The sequence below is a fragment of the Vipera ursinii genome, assembly GCF_947247035.1.
Source record: "Vipera ursinii genome assembly, chromosome: 1".
Lineage (NCBI taxonomy): Eukaryota > Metazoa > Chordata > Lepidosauria > Squamata > Viperidae > Vipera > Vipera ursinii.
Window position 1 is genome coordinate 75,234,360 of NC_139512.1, and position 18,448 is coordinate 75,252,807.

General features: G+C 38.0%; 3 protein-coding genes across 10 annotated transcripts in view; 2 read left to right on the plus strand and 1 right to left on the minus strand.

The window, feature by feature from the left end:
- The window catches only part of ATG13 (autophagy related 13), a 29,894-nt gene extending 19,254 nt beyond the window's left edge, over window positions 1-10,640 (minus strand). For 5 of the 6 annotated variants that reach the window (XM_083379558.1, XM_083379557.1, XM_083379556.1 and 2 more), the window contains exons 1-6: window positions 9,921-10,640; window positions 6,779-6,860; window positions 5,993-6,073; window positions 5,437-5,556; window positions 4,714-4,760; window positions 1,646-1,786 (exon numbers count right to left, since the gene is read on the minus strand). In XM_083379558.1, coding sequence (XP_083235684.1) covers window positions 1,646-1,786; window positions 4,714-4,760; window positions 5,437-5,556; window positions 5,993-6,073; window positions 6,779-6,847 — 458 coding nt within the window. In that variant the 5' untranslated portion in view covers window positions 6,848-6,860; window positions 9,921-10,640. The remainder of the gene's footprint in view (window positions 1-1,645; window positions 1,787-4,713; window positions 4,761-5,436; window positions 5,557-5,992; window positions 6,074-6,778; window positions 6,861-9,920) is intronic. The other variant, XM_083379554.1, reaches the window with a different exon arrangement.
- Window positions 10,641-10,645: 5 nt separating this feature from the next.
- Window positions 10,646-15,023, plus strand: HARBI1 (harbinger transposase derived 1). Its single transcript, XM_083379559.1, has 3 exons — window positions 10,646-11,203; window positions 13,335-14,033; window positions 14,306-15,023. Exons 2-3 carry the CDS (start codon window positions 13,364-13,366, stop codon window positions 14,680-14,682), a joined length of 1,047 nt encoding a protein of 348 aa, XP_083235685.1. The 5' UTR covers window positions 10,646-11,203; window positions 13,335-13,363; the 3' UTR covers window positions 14,683-15,023.
- Window positions 15,024-17,610: 2,587 nt separating this feature from the next.
- Window positions 17,611-18,448, plus strand: part of AMBRA1 (autophagy and beclin 1 regulator 1) — a 162,344-nt gene continuing 161,506 nt past the window's right edge. For all 3 annotated transcript variants that reach the window (XM_083374517.1, XM_083374519.1, XM_083374520.1), the window contains exon 1: window positions 17,611-17,794. The gene's annotated coding sequence lies outside the window, so the exon portion shown is untranslated. The remainder of the gene's footprint in view (window positions 17,795-18,448) is intronic.

Genomic DNA, 18,448 nt, shown 5'->3' on the forward strand with positions numbered 1-18,448 from the left:
AGAATCAAAAGAAATATAGGATCAAATAAATTCCTGTAGTTAAGGTTTTGGTCTAAAACCCCATCGATATATTGTCAGTTTTAATTGATAGGCCCTAGGACATAACAATAACCAATAAAAATTCAAAGTAGTATCAACCAATTGATTTTGAGGATAAGAAAAATTAGGAGCCAGACAGATCATTTGTATTCTGTCTGAAACTACAGTTTTATCAAGGTCATTCATTAAATGCACATGTAGTTTGGAAATATAAATCATATAAGAATATTTTACTAGTTAGACCAGGCAACTGGCAATAAGTATAGCAGATTAACTGGAGAATACACAGTTGCACAATAATATCAGACTATTACACTTTTATTTGCCCGTTAGATTTCAAAAAAGCTTCCCCATATTAATACATTTCAGTTGCTTTAAACTGGAAGTTTAACCTACATATTTAGCCAGTTACAGTACATGTTCAAGTGATGAAATTACTGACATTAAATTGGATTAAATGAAATCAGTGATATTCAGCTTGGATTAACATAATTTCTTTTAAATTCTCTCTGCTTTTAAGAAAACACAACACAGCAATATACTTTTGGAGTTCAATAAATCTATGAGCTTATAGTTGAAAATAGGGTATATAGGTGATTTCAAAATTATTCCACTCTCAGTTATCATTAATATTACTCGTACTAGAATTAAAATTACATTAAACATTATCGGTACAAAATTGCCAAGTGACTGTCATATTTAAGAATGTACGTATGTCTAGATCTGCCCATATTAAATCCTATAGTATTCAATTTACCGTATATTCCTCACTTAAATATCAAAAAATCATGGAAGAAAAAAATATAGTAGAGAGCTAAAATAAACCAATATTTCCTTCAGAGTAAATAAACCAAGTAGGCCAATATACTTAATAGATTAATAAACCTCTTTAGAGTTAGATAGCATCTAAATAAATAAATAAATATTTTTGCAGCTCCTTGCAGCAAAAACAATAAGAAATACAAAATTAGTGGGGAAAGTTTACATTATAAATATGTTTATTCCTGAAATGTGGTATAGAACTTATTCTCTAGGATAAAATGTTTATCTAATGGACATTTGTCGTGTAGTACAATTTGTATGATTATACTGTTTTTGCCTGGAACAATATATAGGCAGGGACAGAGAAATATGCAACCATTTAATAACTAGTTTAATGAAAAGAAGGACTAGGGGTGATGTGATAGCAGTGTTCCAATATCTCAGGGGTTGCCACAAAGAAGAAAGAGTCAAGCTATTCTCCAAAGCACCTGAAGGCAGGGCAAGAAGCAATGGATGGAAATTAACCAAAGAGAGAAGCAATTAATCAGTGGAACAACCTGCCTCCAGAAGTTGTGAATGCTCCAACACTGGAAGTTTTTAAGAAGAGCTTAAAAGAGTAAACTATCAATTACACATGAGAATCTACTTCTTTATTAAGATACGATTAACAGCAAATTAAAAGGTTAAAAAAAGAGAGACCTATGCAAGCATGTTAAAAAAATATGAGGCTGGATAAAAATAATGGAAATGCAAGAGCATGAAATATAAAACTTGATACAGACAATACAGAATGCATTAGAAGTTCTATTTTCTGGTTCTGAGGATGAATCAAAGTCAGTATTACCTGTACAATATGACATATTCGTGACCTTGTTTCCTTGAGAGTCTGTAGGCTGGTGTTACCCTTGTTATAGCAAGCAAAGATTTCAGCAGTAGAGACAGCCTATTATACACAGTGTAGGAAACTTTGGTTTCTTTATCACATCTAAAAGCATATATAAAAATAATTAGTCCAACATTCCAAGAATTGATAAGTTCTGAAATGAAGCAACTTTGAAATACAGAGAGTCCTTGAATTATGAGCATAATTTAACCCAACATTTCCGTTGCTAAGCAAGGCAGTTGCTGTTAAGTGACTTTTACCCCATGTTATGATCTTTTGGCCACACTTGTTAAGTGAATCATTGCAATTGTCAAATGAATCATGTGATCATTAAGCAAATCTGGCTTTCCCCATTGACTTTGCTTGTCAGAAGCCAGCTGAGAATGCTACAAATGGTGATCGTGTGATTCCAGGATAGTGCAACGGTCATAAATACATGCCAGTGCCTGAATTTTGATCACGCGACTGTGACAATGCTGCAACAGTTGTTAAGTGTGAAAACTAGTTCTAAGTCTCATTTTTCAGTGCCGTTGTAACTTTGAGCAGTCATTAAACAAATGGTTGTAAGTCAAGGACTATATGCACTGAATTATCATTGTAAAAAAAATAAAACTAAAGATTATACTTTTACAGAGTTCAAAGCAAATTAATATATCTATAGATCTTGTGTAATACACCAATTAATTCCAATTCAAATGAAAATTTTGCTTCTCAAATATCAGAGGAACAATAGCTTAAGTAATAATTAATGCATTAATCCATGAATACCATAAAGTTACAAAGAAATGGATACATATTACAATATATCTTTGTTTGATACAGAATACATGAAACAGTTTCTTCCACACTGTTTATAAATTAGAACTGGATATGTTTTGGGAACGTGGAAATGGGCTGTTTTTAATTCGGATGCACCAAAAAACAAAAAAGTTTGTTTTCTAATGCAGTGAAACTATGATTTATCAAATCCCAACTCAATGGACTTCATTTGCAATGGGGCCAAATTTTCATAGCAATTTACATCATTTGCATTTGATGATATCATCACACAAATGACATTGATGCAAATGAAGTAATTTGCATTATTTGGTTAATGACAGCATCATGCAAATAAGATGAATTTCTGCATATGGGTAGTTCTCATGTAATAACAACTAGACTTGGCAACTTGGTAAATAAGCAAAGTGGTCACTAAGTGAAATCACAACTCTTATGACTTTATTGCGAGAAATATTTTATCATCACAATCATAACTGAATGGTCGCTAAATGAGGCAGCCACTAAGCAAGAACAACCTGTAACAACCTGTTAGAACAAACATTCCCTTCATCCCAATTAAAATGAAGTTCCATTCTATACTCATTTCCTGAACAGGAACGCAATATTAACTAATTACTATACCTGTAAAAATACTATTATGGAATGGAATGAAGTTCACTGATGATAACAGATTTATCTAAATCCCGTAGCTTTTTGCAATACATAACTGTATTTAATGAAAAGGGAACTGTGAAATGAACTAATTTCTGTCTGGCTACCTGACATATGAAAATATTTTTAATTGGATAGTTTACAATACACTGTTGGAGTGCTAGCAAAATGCCCACACAAAATGCCTACCCTGGAAGAGATCCCAATGCTTTATGCCACCATCTCCAGCCCCGATTACTTACATTTTTCCCCATTTCCACCTTTATCAATTTGCAGGGCTAGCAGGCTCTACTCTGCATTATTATTTTTAGCCTCTAAGAAAGCTTACTGAGCTCATTTTTGCTCTTTAGACATTCTTGAAAATAAAGATGCTCCTATATCTCAGCTTGCCACTTTTTAATTGAAAGGGGGTATTTTTCCCCCCAAAATGTAAAAAGTCAAGCAAGGCATAAAGGGGAATGTCAGCAGAACAATAAGCACGCTTGGCACAATGCTGAAGACCTTAGTTTGAGGGTAATTATGCATGATACTGTTATCAATTTACCAATGTTTGAAAATGTGTAAAATACCAGGAAACATCTAAGCAGCTGTAATAGAAGTGAAAAATATGAAACATTTCAAAACTGAAACTGACCTTATTGGAAGAGTTCTGCACTCAAAAAGAACCATTTTCAAATTCAGAAGGCCCTTTTGAATTCAGAACACATCCAATAAGATTGAAACTGCATGGAAACATTTCATGTGAGTTGGAACACCTTATTTTTTTACCTAAAATTTGGAAATACCCCGCAGACTTTTATTTTGTATAATAAAATAACATTTGTAGCAAATATAACTGGTAAATTAATTATGATGGACGTACTGGATGTAATTCATTTTTATTGCTACTTCTATGCACATTTCGGGACCCAGTGGCTCAGTGGGTTAGGACGCTGAGCTTGTCGATCAGAAGGTCGGCAGTTTGGCAGCTCGAATTCCCCAGTGCCGCGCAACAGAGTGAGCGCCTGTTACTCGCCCCAGCTTCTGCCAACCTAGCAGTTCGAAAGCACGTAAAAATGCAAGTAGAAAAATAGGGACCACTACGGTGGGAAGGTAACAGCGTTCCGTGCGCCTTTGGCGTCTAGTCATGCCGGCCACATGACCACGGAGACGTCCTCAGACAAGTGCTGGCTCTTTGGCTTTGAAATGGAGATGAGCACCGGCCCCTAGAGTCGGAAACGACTAGCACGCACGTGCGGGGGAACCTTTACCTTTACCTTATGCACATTTTAAAATGTAAAGAAAAAAATGGGAACCAGTGTTTTGTTATTTATCCTTAACAAGAAGTCTCCTCTGCCCATTGGTTCTAGAGATTCACTAATATTAACTGTTTACATTCAAGCCTATTGTTTACAGTACCATTATAGCTTTAAAACTGGTAAATGTGTTTTTTATTTGCATTGTTTCTCTTCTCACTTCTCTTTTTTTTTACACTATTCCTTTTAGGTTCCAAGCATCCTAGGAACAGGTAGTGTCCTTTCTGTTATTGGTTGAATCTTTCCAACAGATTTTTCCCCCCACTAACGGTAAGATTGAAAATACTTTAAACAGTTACTTACTTTTCATTCATTTCCAAACACCAGATTTCCAGCTCCATGGAATCTCCCTGCAGTGGAAAAAAACATTTTAATCAAGCCTTTATAATTACAAAACTTTTACTTGTAAAAAAGGTACCTAGTACAGATGAGTCAATGAGTGTTGCTGAAAACAAGACAAATGAAACTACAGGCTGAGTTAACATTAGTACAGTTTCCAAATTATGAAGAGTGATACCTTCATATACCTGAAAGAATGTCACACAAAAGAAGCTCAAGTTTTGTCACTGCAGAATGCAGGACATAAAATAATGGGTTGATACAATGTTTTATAAAACTTGCCAAATTTCAATTAAAAGGGAATTGGATCCTGGATTTTGGATGCATTCTGCAAGTTAGTCCATTTGAAGTACCTTGGTTCAAAAATTGTTGTCCCATGCTGTACCATTTCACTCAGTTAAAGATTATTAGAACCAGTATTTTAGTAGAAGATAAGATAGTTCTATCCACTATATCATCATTTAAGGCAGTTCCAAATAGAATTCCTGGAAAGAAGATCCTATGCGTAACAATATTTCAGTGATTTAAACAGAGTAGTTGCTGCTTTTTATATAAAAATGAACATTATAATGCTGCCAGCAGTGGTTCACTTGAACCCTCTCCGGTTAATCTTCACATGATTTGAAACCACGTAATAAAATCTGAGATGAAATTTAATAAGAAAAAAAAGGTTGGTTCAACTAATACCTCAGAGGTTTTAAGGGAGATTTCCACACACATTGACCGCCCAACAGCAGGCAGCTGTCCTGCCAAAGCTTTTTTTGCTTCATGAGTAACTTCTGGTATGTCTTTGATTGCCAAGTTGAACTGTAAAATTAAGAATGTAGATTTGAATTGTCAGGAACCTACTTTAGAAACCTATTGTCTACTATACTGCAGAAATATGTATAATAAAACACAGCTCACACTAGATTAATCTCATAACTACAAAGCAAAATATCCATTCCTGTCATACACTGCAGATTAATAAATGTTGATTTCCTACTATTGTAGAGGAAATATACAAACACAGAGATATGCACAAATCCCATTTGCTTTCACTATCCCTCTCTAGAGATCTCGTATCAGTCACAAATGCTCAATCAGAAGATCTAATAAGAACTTGCAAAAAGAGTGAATTGCTCAGATACGTTCTATATTTATACAACTACTTTTACAAGAGAAGAAAAGTAGAAATCATGTGCATTTAATGTGGCAAAAGGAATGACATAACACAGGGATTGATCTCAAAAATACTTTTTACCCAGTCAGAGCCTGTTGGTGAGGAGGATGAGCGAGTGCAGATTTTTTCTCCCAGTCGGGCCTGCACAATCACCTGTACGGTCTGAAAGACAAAACACGCTTACTACATTGAGAAAAGACAAATAGTCAAAAAGTCAAGTAGAGAACACCATATTGAAAAAAAAATAAAGGAGGTACAAAAGCCAAATTACTCAACTGTTAAATATCAGAAGTCAGAAATATATGTGTGCATTCTTAATCGCTCAGATACTGAGCAGAACACTTTAGGAAATCATACAACTTTCCCTATATCTCTTTAACAATTTTATCTATAGTTTCTTTGAATTAAGGCTGTGCACTTCAAAAAAGCTTTTTGTTTATTTAATAAATTTATAGGGTGCCCATCTCATATGCATGACTTTGGGTGGCTAATTAAAACAGAATAAAGCAACATTAAAAAAGACAGAATTAAAAATGACATAAATTTTGAAGACGTTCTTCAGACTCTGAGCAAGTACAAGAGCCCCTAATGTAGAATTCACATTTTTATTATTTTATAACTGAGGAAAAAGGGCTGCATCTTTAGAGTTGTGTTAACTTTAGCACTGAAATTCAGTATTCTGTTTTTAAGGCCTAAAATCATACAACTGAAAAGATGTTCCTGAAATTCTTAATTTCTTCTAATTTCTTAATTTTAAAAAATGTTACAGAATTCGATTATACATTTTTGTGTTACTGCCACTGAATTGTTGGGCAAAACTTTAGCTTTTGTTATGTTGTAGTCTAAACATAATACACAAATAATTACCTTCAAAGCAAAAAATTTTATGAACTTGTCCAAGTCCTTCCTGTCCTGGGAGCTGAGGTCAGTATCCATTGCATATGAAAGTCTGAAATAGGACAAAAAAAATGATTTCACATTTCCAGTCTTATAAGTCTTCTTGCTATTATTCAGCCAAACTAGTCTTAAACATCAACAAGTAGATTTTAAGTCAGCCACCCACTACTGTTGAAATCAGTTTATTCAATTAGAATAGATAAACAGAAATTAAAAAGATTCAGTGAATATTACATTCTGAACTATTGTAACTATCTGCACGTTCAGAATCACCTCAGTTGTAACAAAACTAGAGGAGCAAAATCAAGTTAACTTTTTATTTAACCCCATGAACTTGATAGAGTTATGTAGTGAATAAGATTAATCACTGGTGAAATGACTTCTAGGAAATGTAATGTGAGACAATGAGTAAGTGCTGACATTCATGATGTAAGTTTATTCAGAGTAGATATGAAACTGAATTCAGCAGCAGCTGATGCCGTGTGTGTGTGTGTGTGTGTGTGTGTGTGGTCAATACAATAGAATGCTGTTTTAATGAAGAGGAAGATTGTTGCATTGAGGGATGATAAAGAAGCTTAAAGCCATTTTAGACAGATGATGTGATCAGATAGTACACTAGAAAAAACAACAACTATGCTTGTTAAAAGTTGAGAGAACCAGAAGACAGATAAAATGTGTGGATAGATCAAACATATTATTGGAGAGTCCTTGGAAGTGCTGTGGACACAGATATACATAGCAAACCAAGATTACAGAAAGCAGAAATATACTCTCTACATGTCTTTCAATGCACATTCTACAAAAAGAACTGTACCCCCTTTTAAAGTACTTTAGAATCTACTAACACACTATCCTAGCTCTTTGGAATAAATATGGCACATACCCCAACATGTACCTACCAAGAATAATGAGTGTAGCCAAAGACCTAATATCAAATAGGGAATCAACTACAAAATAAAATGCAAGGATTCTGAATTACACTATAGAAAACAAACAACAGAAATCAGCAGAATGCATTCTCAAACATCAACTAACTCTCAAAAGGCACAATGTAACTTCATTAATCTTCCTCTGCAAAGATAGCCTCAAGAATAACTTCAGATAGGAAACTAGAAATCTTAGAACAAGCCAGATTAAAAATACAAGAAAATTCTTGGAAGCACTGCATTCAAAGCAAGCAGCAGATATTTTAACTTTATTATATCAAAAGGTCTCCACTTGAACCATTCCATCCACTCCATCATAGTATCACAAACCATATAAGAAACAAACAACAAAGACATGAGACACCACATTAACAACCAAATAATTTACCAGGCACAAGGCATCAATAACCTATAAAACACCATCTGCCCACAGGGATATCCCATCAAAAGCATGAACACAGCAGGAAAGGCAAGATATACAGTTTAATCTCTACCAACCAATAAACCTAATTTCTCTAAAATTCCTGCACTGATAATGTTACCAAGGAGGTTATTAAACCACATTTGGAGATGTCTAACAATCTAACATAGATTCTGTCAAGATGGCATGATGCATGTAACCCTCTCATGTATTTGCCTCCTAATATCTTATGCAGGTATAGTACTAACATTTTATATATCATAATTTATTACTTGCAGTCCACAAATATCCATGACTATGCTCAGAGACAAGTCAAGATGGTGAGCATTTGTCTATATAGCCACTAATGTTGAGCCAGACTTGATAGCACTAAATGCCTAGGTTAGAGCATGCTAGGTTCAAAATAGTTTTCATGTTGCAAGGATAAAAAGCTCCTTTCCCTCAAATTTGAAAACATGAAAAACAAGTTGTTCAAGTTAAACAACTATAATGAATAATACAGTCTTAGCACTGTATGCTTATTTAGTGTTCATAGATCAATTAAAATCTATTATCATAATTAAGATCAAGGCAGGGCCAAATTTCCAAACAGAACCTTGTTCGCATTTCACATTACAATCTCTCAATCTTTTTGTTCAAAAATGACAATTAGTGGCATAAGAGATTAGCTAACTGGTTTTGAATTTTACATAAAGCAAGGATGGGCAAAGCTTTTGACCTAGTCAGCAAATACGAAATTGTTGAAGTACATTATCCTATAAAATGATCTCCATTGGGGAGGGCAGGATATAATAGGCTCTGACCTTCAATAAAGGTTGATAGAATGATTTTGGACAGCCACACAAGCACACCATTATAAAAAGGAAAACTGTGGAGGTTACTCCTCTCACGAAGTTAGTAACATGATTGTTAACTAAATCTGGCTTCCCCACTGACTTTGCTTGACAGAAGGTCACAAAAATTTATCACATAATCCCAGGACACTGCAACCTCATAAATATGAGTCAGTTGCGAAGTGTCTGAATTTTGATTACCTGACCAGGGGGTGCTGCAATGGTCATTTGAAAACGATTATAAGTCACTTTTTTCATAGACTTATGTGATTCAGATATGAATCACTACAATAGCTCTGTGAATGAACTCATATATCACAGTAAGCCATGTTTTCTTTAATCAAAATTAGTTGAATTTACACGTTAATCCACGATTTATTTAAAAGTGACAGGTGGCTACATTCACTCACACAAGCACATTAGCTTAAATGAATGAATGAATGAATGAAATATGCAAATCTATCCCAAACACCAACTAGAAATATAACCCAGGAAGATACATATCATGGCTGATAGTCTGTTAGGAGAATTAAGAGGTCAAACTGCCCTGCCCATTTTCTGCTTTCACTCATCCATCCAGATCAGGGGTCTTCAAACTTGGCCCTTTTATGACTTGTGGACTTCAACTCCCAGAATTCCTCAGCCAGCTGGCTGAGGAATTCTGGGAGTTGAAGTCCACAAGTCATAAAAGGACCAAGTTTGAAGACCCCTGATCCAGATGATCATCCACCAACCCTTCCCAAATCCAAAAGCTGGACTAGAGTGTGTAGACATCGCAGGCACAATTTTCTTTTGTTTCTGCAATTCAATATTCCACACATCATCTCACCTGCTCCTTGTTTTATTATCATTCACATGAAGAGCGGTCTATTTGTAAACGTAACCTACGAAGATCTGTGTACATTTGAGATGCAAGAGGTATTAATCATTACCTGCACAAGAGAGGCTGAGATGACAATTCGTAGTTTCATCCCGGGATTAACCCAGAGGCTTATCCTAGCCTCTTTGCTTGGCCATATTCCTCTGGCGTCTCTTCCTCTCGACCTCTCTCGTCTTGGTTACGGGATGGAAGACGCCTCCTTTCTTCCTGTTGAGGATCTTCTTTCTCTGTCCAACTAAGGAAAAAGCACTAAGGAGCCTCCGTCTCCAACTGGACAAGCGACCGGCTGCGCTGCCTAATTTCCTGGAGGATACAGCCAGGAAAGGCGCAAGGGGAGAAGGAGTCTAAATACTCAGCTTGGCTCTTGAGGGAAGGGGGTGAAGAGCGCGGTGGAGCCTTTTTAACCCCGAGCTAAAAACCCAGAATTTGGCCCTGGGGCGGCAGCCCCAACAGCTTCTCTTTCCAGGCTCAGACAGAGGAGAAATGCCCCCAACTCGACTACGAATAGAGACTCCGGTCCCCAGAGGCGTTCTTTCCGGGAAGAGTTGTCTGAGAGACGCTTGTGGCCAAAGAAAACAGCGGGCTGGTCGGCCCCCTAACCTGCTTTCTTCGCTGGAAGCTGCGGGGGCCGCGACGACGCCTCACGACCGCGGCCTCCCCCGGAACCCCGCAACCGCCGCCGCCGCCGCCGCCATTGCCGATGTTTGTTTTCATCGGCTTCTTAGGGCAAACGAGGCAAAGCGGGGCAGCACTTTTCACACGGAGTCGCAATATTTTCCCTCTTCTCCCGCAGTCTGATTTCTGCCTCCCTTCAGGTGAATCAGGCCGCAAGGCTCATAGGTTCACGAAGAAGAAGGCCTGCTGCATTTTATTTTATTTTATTATTATTATTATTATTATTATTATTTTTAAAAAAAATCATACTTGTGAAGAATCTGCGTTTGGGAAACGGCAGCTTGTGCGTCGTGCGAGAGGGAATAAGCTCCGCCTCGCTTTCTCGGCGCTGGGGAGAAAAAGCGGAATTCGGCGTTTTTTGGCTCCTTGGGAATAATCCTAGGATGGGGAAAAGGTGAACGTGTGCAGGCTGTTTCTTCTCCCCCACGACATACTTTTTTTTTATTTCTTGGATCACATATCTAGCACATCCTTCACAGCCTAAGTTCCTAACACCGGCGTTTGGTCCCCCTAAATGACTTCCAAGCAAACCCTTCTCTGGCTTAGCTCCTTGACCCTGGCAAGAGCCTCTGGCTAGGGCGATTGATGAAAAGTTTCATACTTTTTAAAGCGTTCTCTTGTGCAGCTTAGCCGATTGCTGTTTGGGCCACTCATTTCAAAGTAAGTCTTAGTTTGTATCATAAATACATTGATATTACAGAATATAATGTACCCATAGTCAGCTGTAGCTTGTTTGAAAATGGGCTCATTTCATGTTTCTCTGCCCTTCTCCAGCTGCTGCTTTTGTCCTCAGGCCCCACTTTATCATGTATATCTAATGCCCATTCTCTTTCTCATGCATCTTTAGCACCATCCATTTCCATTGCTTCCCATTCTCTTTAATTAACATGGTTCTTGGTATCTTAATCTAAGTCCCTCAAAGTGATCAATATTGACCTTCAAGGGTTGACGGCATCTGTTATTATTTATTGCTTTCATATAATATTGGGGGGGGTGTCAATGAACAGTCTGAAATGTCATGAAGGGGTCAATGTACTGAAGATTTGGGGACCCCCGGTCTAGGACCACAGCAAGTAACCTGCAAGACATGCTATGTCAAAATGTGGTTGTGGGGTTTCTGGCTCAGTACATGCAAACATGTTTTCTACCAAAATAAAACAGATGTTGCCAGCTTCATTACTGAAGATCCCTTTGTTCTCCGAACAGTTTGTAGCTTGAGAAATGTGTTTGGCTGCACAAACAATCCCCTCTAAATGTGCTGGTATCTAACACAATAATGAATTATGCAGTTTGTTTAAGCATATAAAGGTAAAGGTTTCCCCTGTTTGGTCATGTCCGACTTGAGAGGGCAGAACTCATCTCCAATTCTTAGCCAAGGGAGCCAGTGTTGTCTAAAGAAATTTCTGTGGTCATGTGGCCAGCATGACTATACGCCAAGGTGGATGGAATGCTGTTACCTTTCCACCAAGGCGGTACCTATTAGTCTACTTATATTTGCATGCTTTCGAACTACTACGATAGGTGGGCAGGAGCTGGGGCAAGTAAGAGGAGCTGTCCCTGTTGCGCAGTGCTTGGTCCTTGAACCTGGGCTGTGAGCTTTCCAGCTGACAAGCTCAGTGTTTTTAACCAGTGAGCCATTGTGCCCCTTATTTAAGGATACAGTCAATAATAAATGTTTTCAAATGAAATCTGAAACCTGTTTTTAAATAAATAAATGTTTAATACTTAATAAATTAATACTTTATATTAATTATACTTTAGTAGAAACTCTAGAGGCTAGGAAAAGCAAGTTTCTAATGCCACGTTATGGCTGGAGGCAGGCTGCTGACAGTTCAAACAAGGGCATGGTTAAGTGTATTCAAATACTGGCTAAAGATTAATCTCCAGTCACAAGACTTGACCTCTTTTATTTTGTTTGACATATGTCATTCTACCTGGAAGCAACAAATTGGGGATAAAGTTCAAAAATTGGGCTAAGCAACAGAAGTAATACTTCTAAGATTAAAGACATGTTTAATTGGGGATATGAATGTGCATGTATTTTTGCTTCTAGAGATGATGACTTCTTAGATGAAAACACATATAATTGGCATCAAATGTTAAATTGTATAGATCTGGAAATTAATAAGTTAAGATAGTTTTATTTAACAGGGAAAATTGAGTAAATGATCATTGCAAGTTATATATAAATGGCACAAAAATGGAGCAAACAGATTAATGGTTAGGAAGCATTTTCCTAAACTTGTTTGACTGATTTGGAGAATATGGTACCAATTTCTTGTGGAATATATACACTTCAAGTTTTATATATGACATTGGGTCAATATTAATTGTATATTCTTTCATGCTAACATATTTCCTGACCCTGTAAAATTTTAGCTTTTTTAAAACAAATCATTAGAATTTTACCAGAAAAATTGCTATAATTTTTCATTGCTAAAGGTTAATAGCAAAACCTCATGGAGGCCTCATTTCAATCTTTTCCAATAAAATTTATTTGGTAGGAGTGTGGCACATAATACTGCAGGACATTTTATTACTTATCTTTTGCTTGCATTCACAGAACGTTATACAGTACTTTGGTTTTACAGCAATAATATCAAACAAAATGAGAGTTCCTATATATAAATGAATTTCCAGTCCTATTAAAATATTGTTCTACTTAAGTCAGTTCTACTTATGTTGAACTGAAATAGGATGAAGAGAACAGCAAAGGAGATGTGCACAATTTTTATCAATATGTTGTATTTTCTTTTTGCTTTTTTTCCACTTGCATTCTTTTCTAATAAAGGTCAACGCAGAAAGGAAGATCAACTTACTATGGCTGTTCCCATAGCAGTTATTGATTGTGATCTCTTGCTATATGGACGTGGACATAGGACACTGGATCGCTTCAAGCTGGAGGATGTTACTGATGAATTTCTTGTATCTATGTATGGATTTCCACGTCAGTTCATTTATCATTTGATGGATCTTCTAGGTGCCAATCTTTCTCGTCCTACTCAACGATCTAGGGCCATCAGTCCAGAGACACAGATTCTTGCTGCATTAGGATTTTATACTTCTGGTTCATTTCAGACTCGCATGGGAGATGCCATTGGCATTAGCCAAGCATCTATGAGTCGTTGTGTTGCCAATGTTACCGATGCCTTGGTGGAAAGAGCCTCTCAGTTTATTCATTTCCCAGAGGATGAAGTGTCAATACAACATATGAAAGACGATTTTTATGGGCTGGCAGGTATGCCGGGGGTACTAGGATTGGTTGATTGCAATCATGTAGCAATAAAGGCACCCAATGCTGAGGATTTATCGTATGTGAATGGAAAGGGCCTTCATTCTTTAAATTGTCTGATGGTGTGTAATGCCAGGGGAAGGCTGCTAAGTGCAGAAACACACTGGCCAGGAAGCCTGCAGGACTGCACTGTGCTTCAGCAGTCAGCTCTAAGAAATCAGTTTGAAGCTGGTATGCAGAAAGATGGTTGGCTACTTGGTAAGTTCATGCTGATTGCTAGTTCTCTAAATCTGTTTTCAATAAAGTTCTGATTTATTTATTGACATGTAAAGTAACCCAAACACAGTTGCATCATAACATGCCTGCTTTTATAAATATAAATAAATAAATATAAATACATTTAAATATGTGTAGCTTGAGATGTATATTTTGCTTCCTTTGCTAGGGTTTCAGATTCAAATGTCGGTTGCTTGAAAATAAAACTAGTATCTTGCTATTTACTGGGAATAATTTTTTCCTTAATTTTATAGGTGATAGTTCGTTCTTTCTTCGCAGCTGGCTAATGACTCCTCTGCATATTCCTGAAACACCTGCAGAGTACAGATATAATATGGCACATTCAGCAACTCATAATATTATTGAACGAACATTCAGGACACTCCAGGCTCGGTTCCGCTGTTTGGATGGATCAAAAGGGACATTACAGTATTCTCCAGAAAAAGCAGGTAACATCATCCTCGCTTGCTGCGTCCTTCATAATATCTCTCTGGAGCATGGGATGGATATATGGTCTTCTTCATATTCGGAACAAACAGAACATCCAGAGGAAGAATATGAGCACATGGAATCTCTCGACTCTGAAGCTGACAGAGTTCGCCAGGAATTACTGCTTACACATTTTAGCTAATCAAATTTGAGAATATCAAGTTGGTTTTAAGAAAAAAAGATAGAAGGAAGCATAGTTTGACCTTTATTTTTATAGAATTTGCCAAGAGTGTATTATTTATCAGTACTTTCCAAAAATATTATGTTGAATGTGTGCATCTCTAAGTATTTTGATTCTATTGTACATTTTGTATTTTAGTCTATGAAATATATGGTTCTCTTTATTGTCCTTTACTAAAAAAAATTCATTAAAGATAAACAGTAAGATGAAATCTTAACAGGTTTATTTTCCTAATAAAATGTTTTATTTTGAAGTTTTGTAAAATATTAATATCTTTTCTTTGTAATTAAATTCAAAACTATTAAGTTCATATGACTAATTGCAATTTATTGTTTACCACCCCAATTATATAATTTATTTTGCTGCATAATTTACTATGCATTTTAATTATCAGCTATATTTTTGTAAAAAAACATTTGTGTTGAAGTATGATAGAATTCTCAAAAGATGTATCACTTCAAAATCCGTATTCTCTTACACTAGCTTCTTGGCATCTCCTTCAAGAATGTAAGTCACAAGTATTATGTCAAGAAACATTTCATAGCTTGCTTCTCCCTCCATGTGACACCTGTGAACAAATTTGAATGCACCTTAAACTATTGTGATAATTGCCAAAAATCTGTGTGAATTTATAATGTGGTTCCAAGAAAGGCATATTCAGATCTAGTCAGCATCAAACGATATATAATTTCTGAAGCACATAGAGAAATCTCACTTTATTTTGCATTGGCCAGATCTCAGTTTGACTACTATGTCCAGTTCTGGCAATGTACTTTAAGAAAAAATTGGGAGAAATTGGAAAGATTCAGAGAAGCAAGAATGCTCAGAGGACTGCAAATTAAATCCAGTCTCTTGAATTTATTTAATTGCAATTTTAAAAGTGGGAAACGTTACCCAGAGACATGATTCAATCCTTAGACAGACATCTGTCACAGGTGCTTTAATTTAGACTCCTGAACTGCTTACTGGACTAAATAATTTCTTTTAGTTTACTGATTCTGCAAAAAAGTCATGATACGTCACGATACATCACGTGACATTGCGAGTTTGACACCCGTTTTAGAGGATCACAACCTGACATTTGGATGGAACGGATACTTATGGTAGGATAAAGTTGAAACTAATGTGGATTTTAAAAATCATTTTAGGGTCATTGGTGCTCTCTGAGCTTAGAGGTTTTCTTGCGGACCTTTCATTACCAAACTAGATAATATTATTAATCCTACCACAGTTCAATCCTGGACCACAAACATTCTCTTCTATTGAAAAACCATTTTATTAGATGTGCCATATTGAGAATATGGAATAGATATTAAGTTTTGTCTGAAAGCACTTATGAGGATCTCAGTATAATAAACACTCCACAGAAGAAAAAAACAATAGGCAGAGACAAATGATTAACATAAAAGGGATTATTGTAAAAATTGCCAAGGGGAATATAAGATTAAATCAAGAGAGCAACTGACATTCCTGAAAATAAAAGTAGCAAAATAAAATGCCTAAAAGATTTGAGATGCAAAGCACATAATCAATTTGTCTGTACAGTGTGAGTATTTTAGGGAAATAAAATATGCTGAATTTTAAATAATTGCTGGGTCCTTGGTAGTCTGGAGTTTGGTTGTTTTCTTGCAGACGTTTCAATACCAAACGGGTTCAAATATCCTATAAGAAATAATTTTATCAATTAAAATCCATTTTATTTTGATTTATGAATGAGCTAAACCCCCAGACAGAAATCTTTTAAAGGCAGGTGGGCAGCCTCATATCGTAACCTATTTTTAAATTACGCGAGTGAGTTTTCTTTTTAATCAGAAATTATGTACTGGGTATAATTACTGATACTACTGTTGTGGACACTAAGTTGATGTTGAACTTAATTACGGCAGCAAGACTTTTAGTAGGTCAATACTGGAAGAAGGAGGAACTGCCGACTATAGAAGAATGGACTTTAAAAGATTCTGACCTGGCGGAAATGGCAAAGATATCGGCTTACTTGAAAGACCATTCGCAACAACGTTATATAACGGAGTGGAAAAAAATGGATTGATTACATCCAGAATAAATATGGGACTAAAAAGTTTCATTTAGCATTTGCATAAGTTTTGATGTGATATTAGTATTGCTTGTAGTCATTTTATACGAGCTAGAGTGCGATAGACTTAATAGCTTATTGTTGTTAGCATACGGTTGTTTATGATTTTTTTTTTACTTTTATACCTTGTATTTAGCTCTGGGAAGACGGGGACGGGGAGGGGGGAAGGGGAGGGTTGGGAAGGGTTGGGGGGGAGGGGTTGTTAAAGATAAAATGTATTGAAAAACTTTTCAATTTAAAAAAAAAGAAATTATGGATATGTACTTTGAAAGATGGAGAGGAGAGGAGAGACGGAAAGGCAAGGCAAGGCAAGGCGAAGGGGGAAAGGATAGGTCAGGGGTAGGCAACCTCGGCTCTTTTATGACTCATGGACTTCAACTCCCAGAATTCCTGAGTCAGCATAGCTGACTCAGGAATTCTGGGAGTTGAAGTCCATGAGTCATAAAAGAGCCGAGGTTGCCTACCCCTGGGATAGGTCATCGGTATCCTCAGGATTTCCCCCCCCCCCCCCGATGTGCGGCGAGGATCAGATGACATCAGCCCTGAAAGGATCTTGCAAATCCGGCTTTCTCCTTCCTTTTTCCTCTCCAGAAGCCCCCCCCCTCCCCCGCCCGGATCTCGCTCTCTGAATCCCGCTCGTCAGCTCTGCTCTAACCGCGGCTCCTTCGTTCGATTGGCTCGGGGCTCGTTCCGCGACGGCTCCCGACTCGACCGCCAGGCGCTCGGCTAGGCGCCCTGGCCTTGATAGTAACCCGGAGAGGCAACGACGAGAGAAGCTGCATTGGAAGGAGGAGGAGGCGGCGGCGGCGGCGGGGGGGAGATCGTCGCCGGATTTGGGTCGTTTCCTCCCCGATTAGATCCCGGCTAGTTCCCGAGCCCCCCATCTCCCTCAGCCGTCCGGCCGTTTGCGCGCGCGCGCGCGGGGGGGGGGGGCGCGCCGTTGGAGTGCGCCGCCAGGCCTCGGTTCCCTCCCTGCCCCAGGTAGGCTCCGGGCCTAGAGATTCTGGGCCTGCTTCCCCTTCCTGGGGTTGCCGGCGGGGGAAAAGAGGCCACGAGCGGCGATTTGGAGGGGATGGCGGGGAAGAGCGGGAGTGGGGCCGGCGGGAGGTGAAGGTCGAGCCGCCTGGGCTACGAGGCGGCGAGGCCTAGTAGCCTGGCGTCTTCGGCTCTCCAGCCCGCCCACCTTGGAGCACCCAGCCCGTCCTTCAGTCGGGGAAGCTACCCGGGTTAGCAGCATCGCGCCCCTTCTTTGGCTCGGGAGTAGGGGTGCGGCTCGTAGGCCTGGCTAAGAGTTGGGACCCCTTAGGGGAGTCCCAGGCCTCCCCGCGGATATTTTCATGGCGGTCAGCCTCCCTCCCAGCAAGAGGCCTCTGCTTAAGAGGCGGCAGGGCTGGCTGGCTGGCTGGCTTGTGGGGTTTTTTTGTGTGTGTGTGTGTTTTTTTTTTTTGCGGCATCTTCTGGCATGTTTTATTCCCCTCCCCCTCCCCTGGGTTTTGGATTTGTTTTAGCACACGTAAATACGGGTAAGGTAACCTTTCCTGCTTCCTTCTGTTCTTTTCCTGCTTCTCTCTCCCTCTTTGAAGGCAGAGATGGGGGTTCTTTTGCTCCCGTCTCAAAGAGGAGAGTTTTCGACCT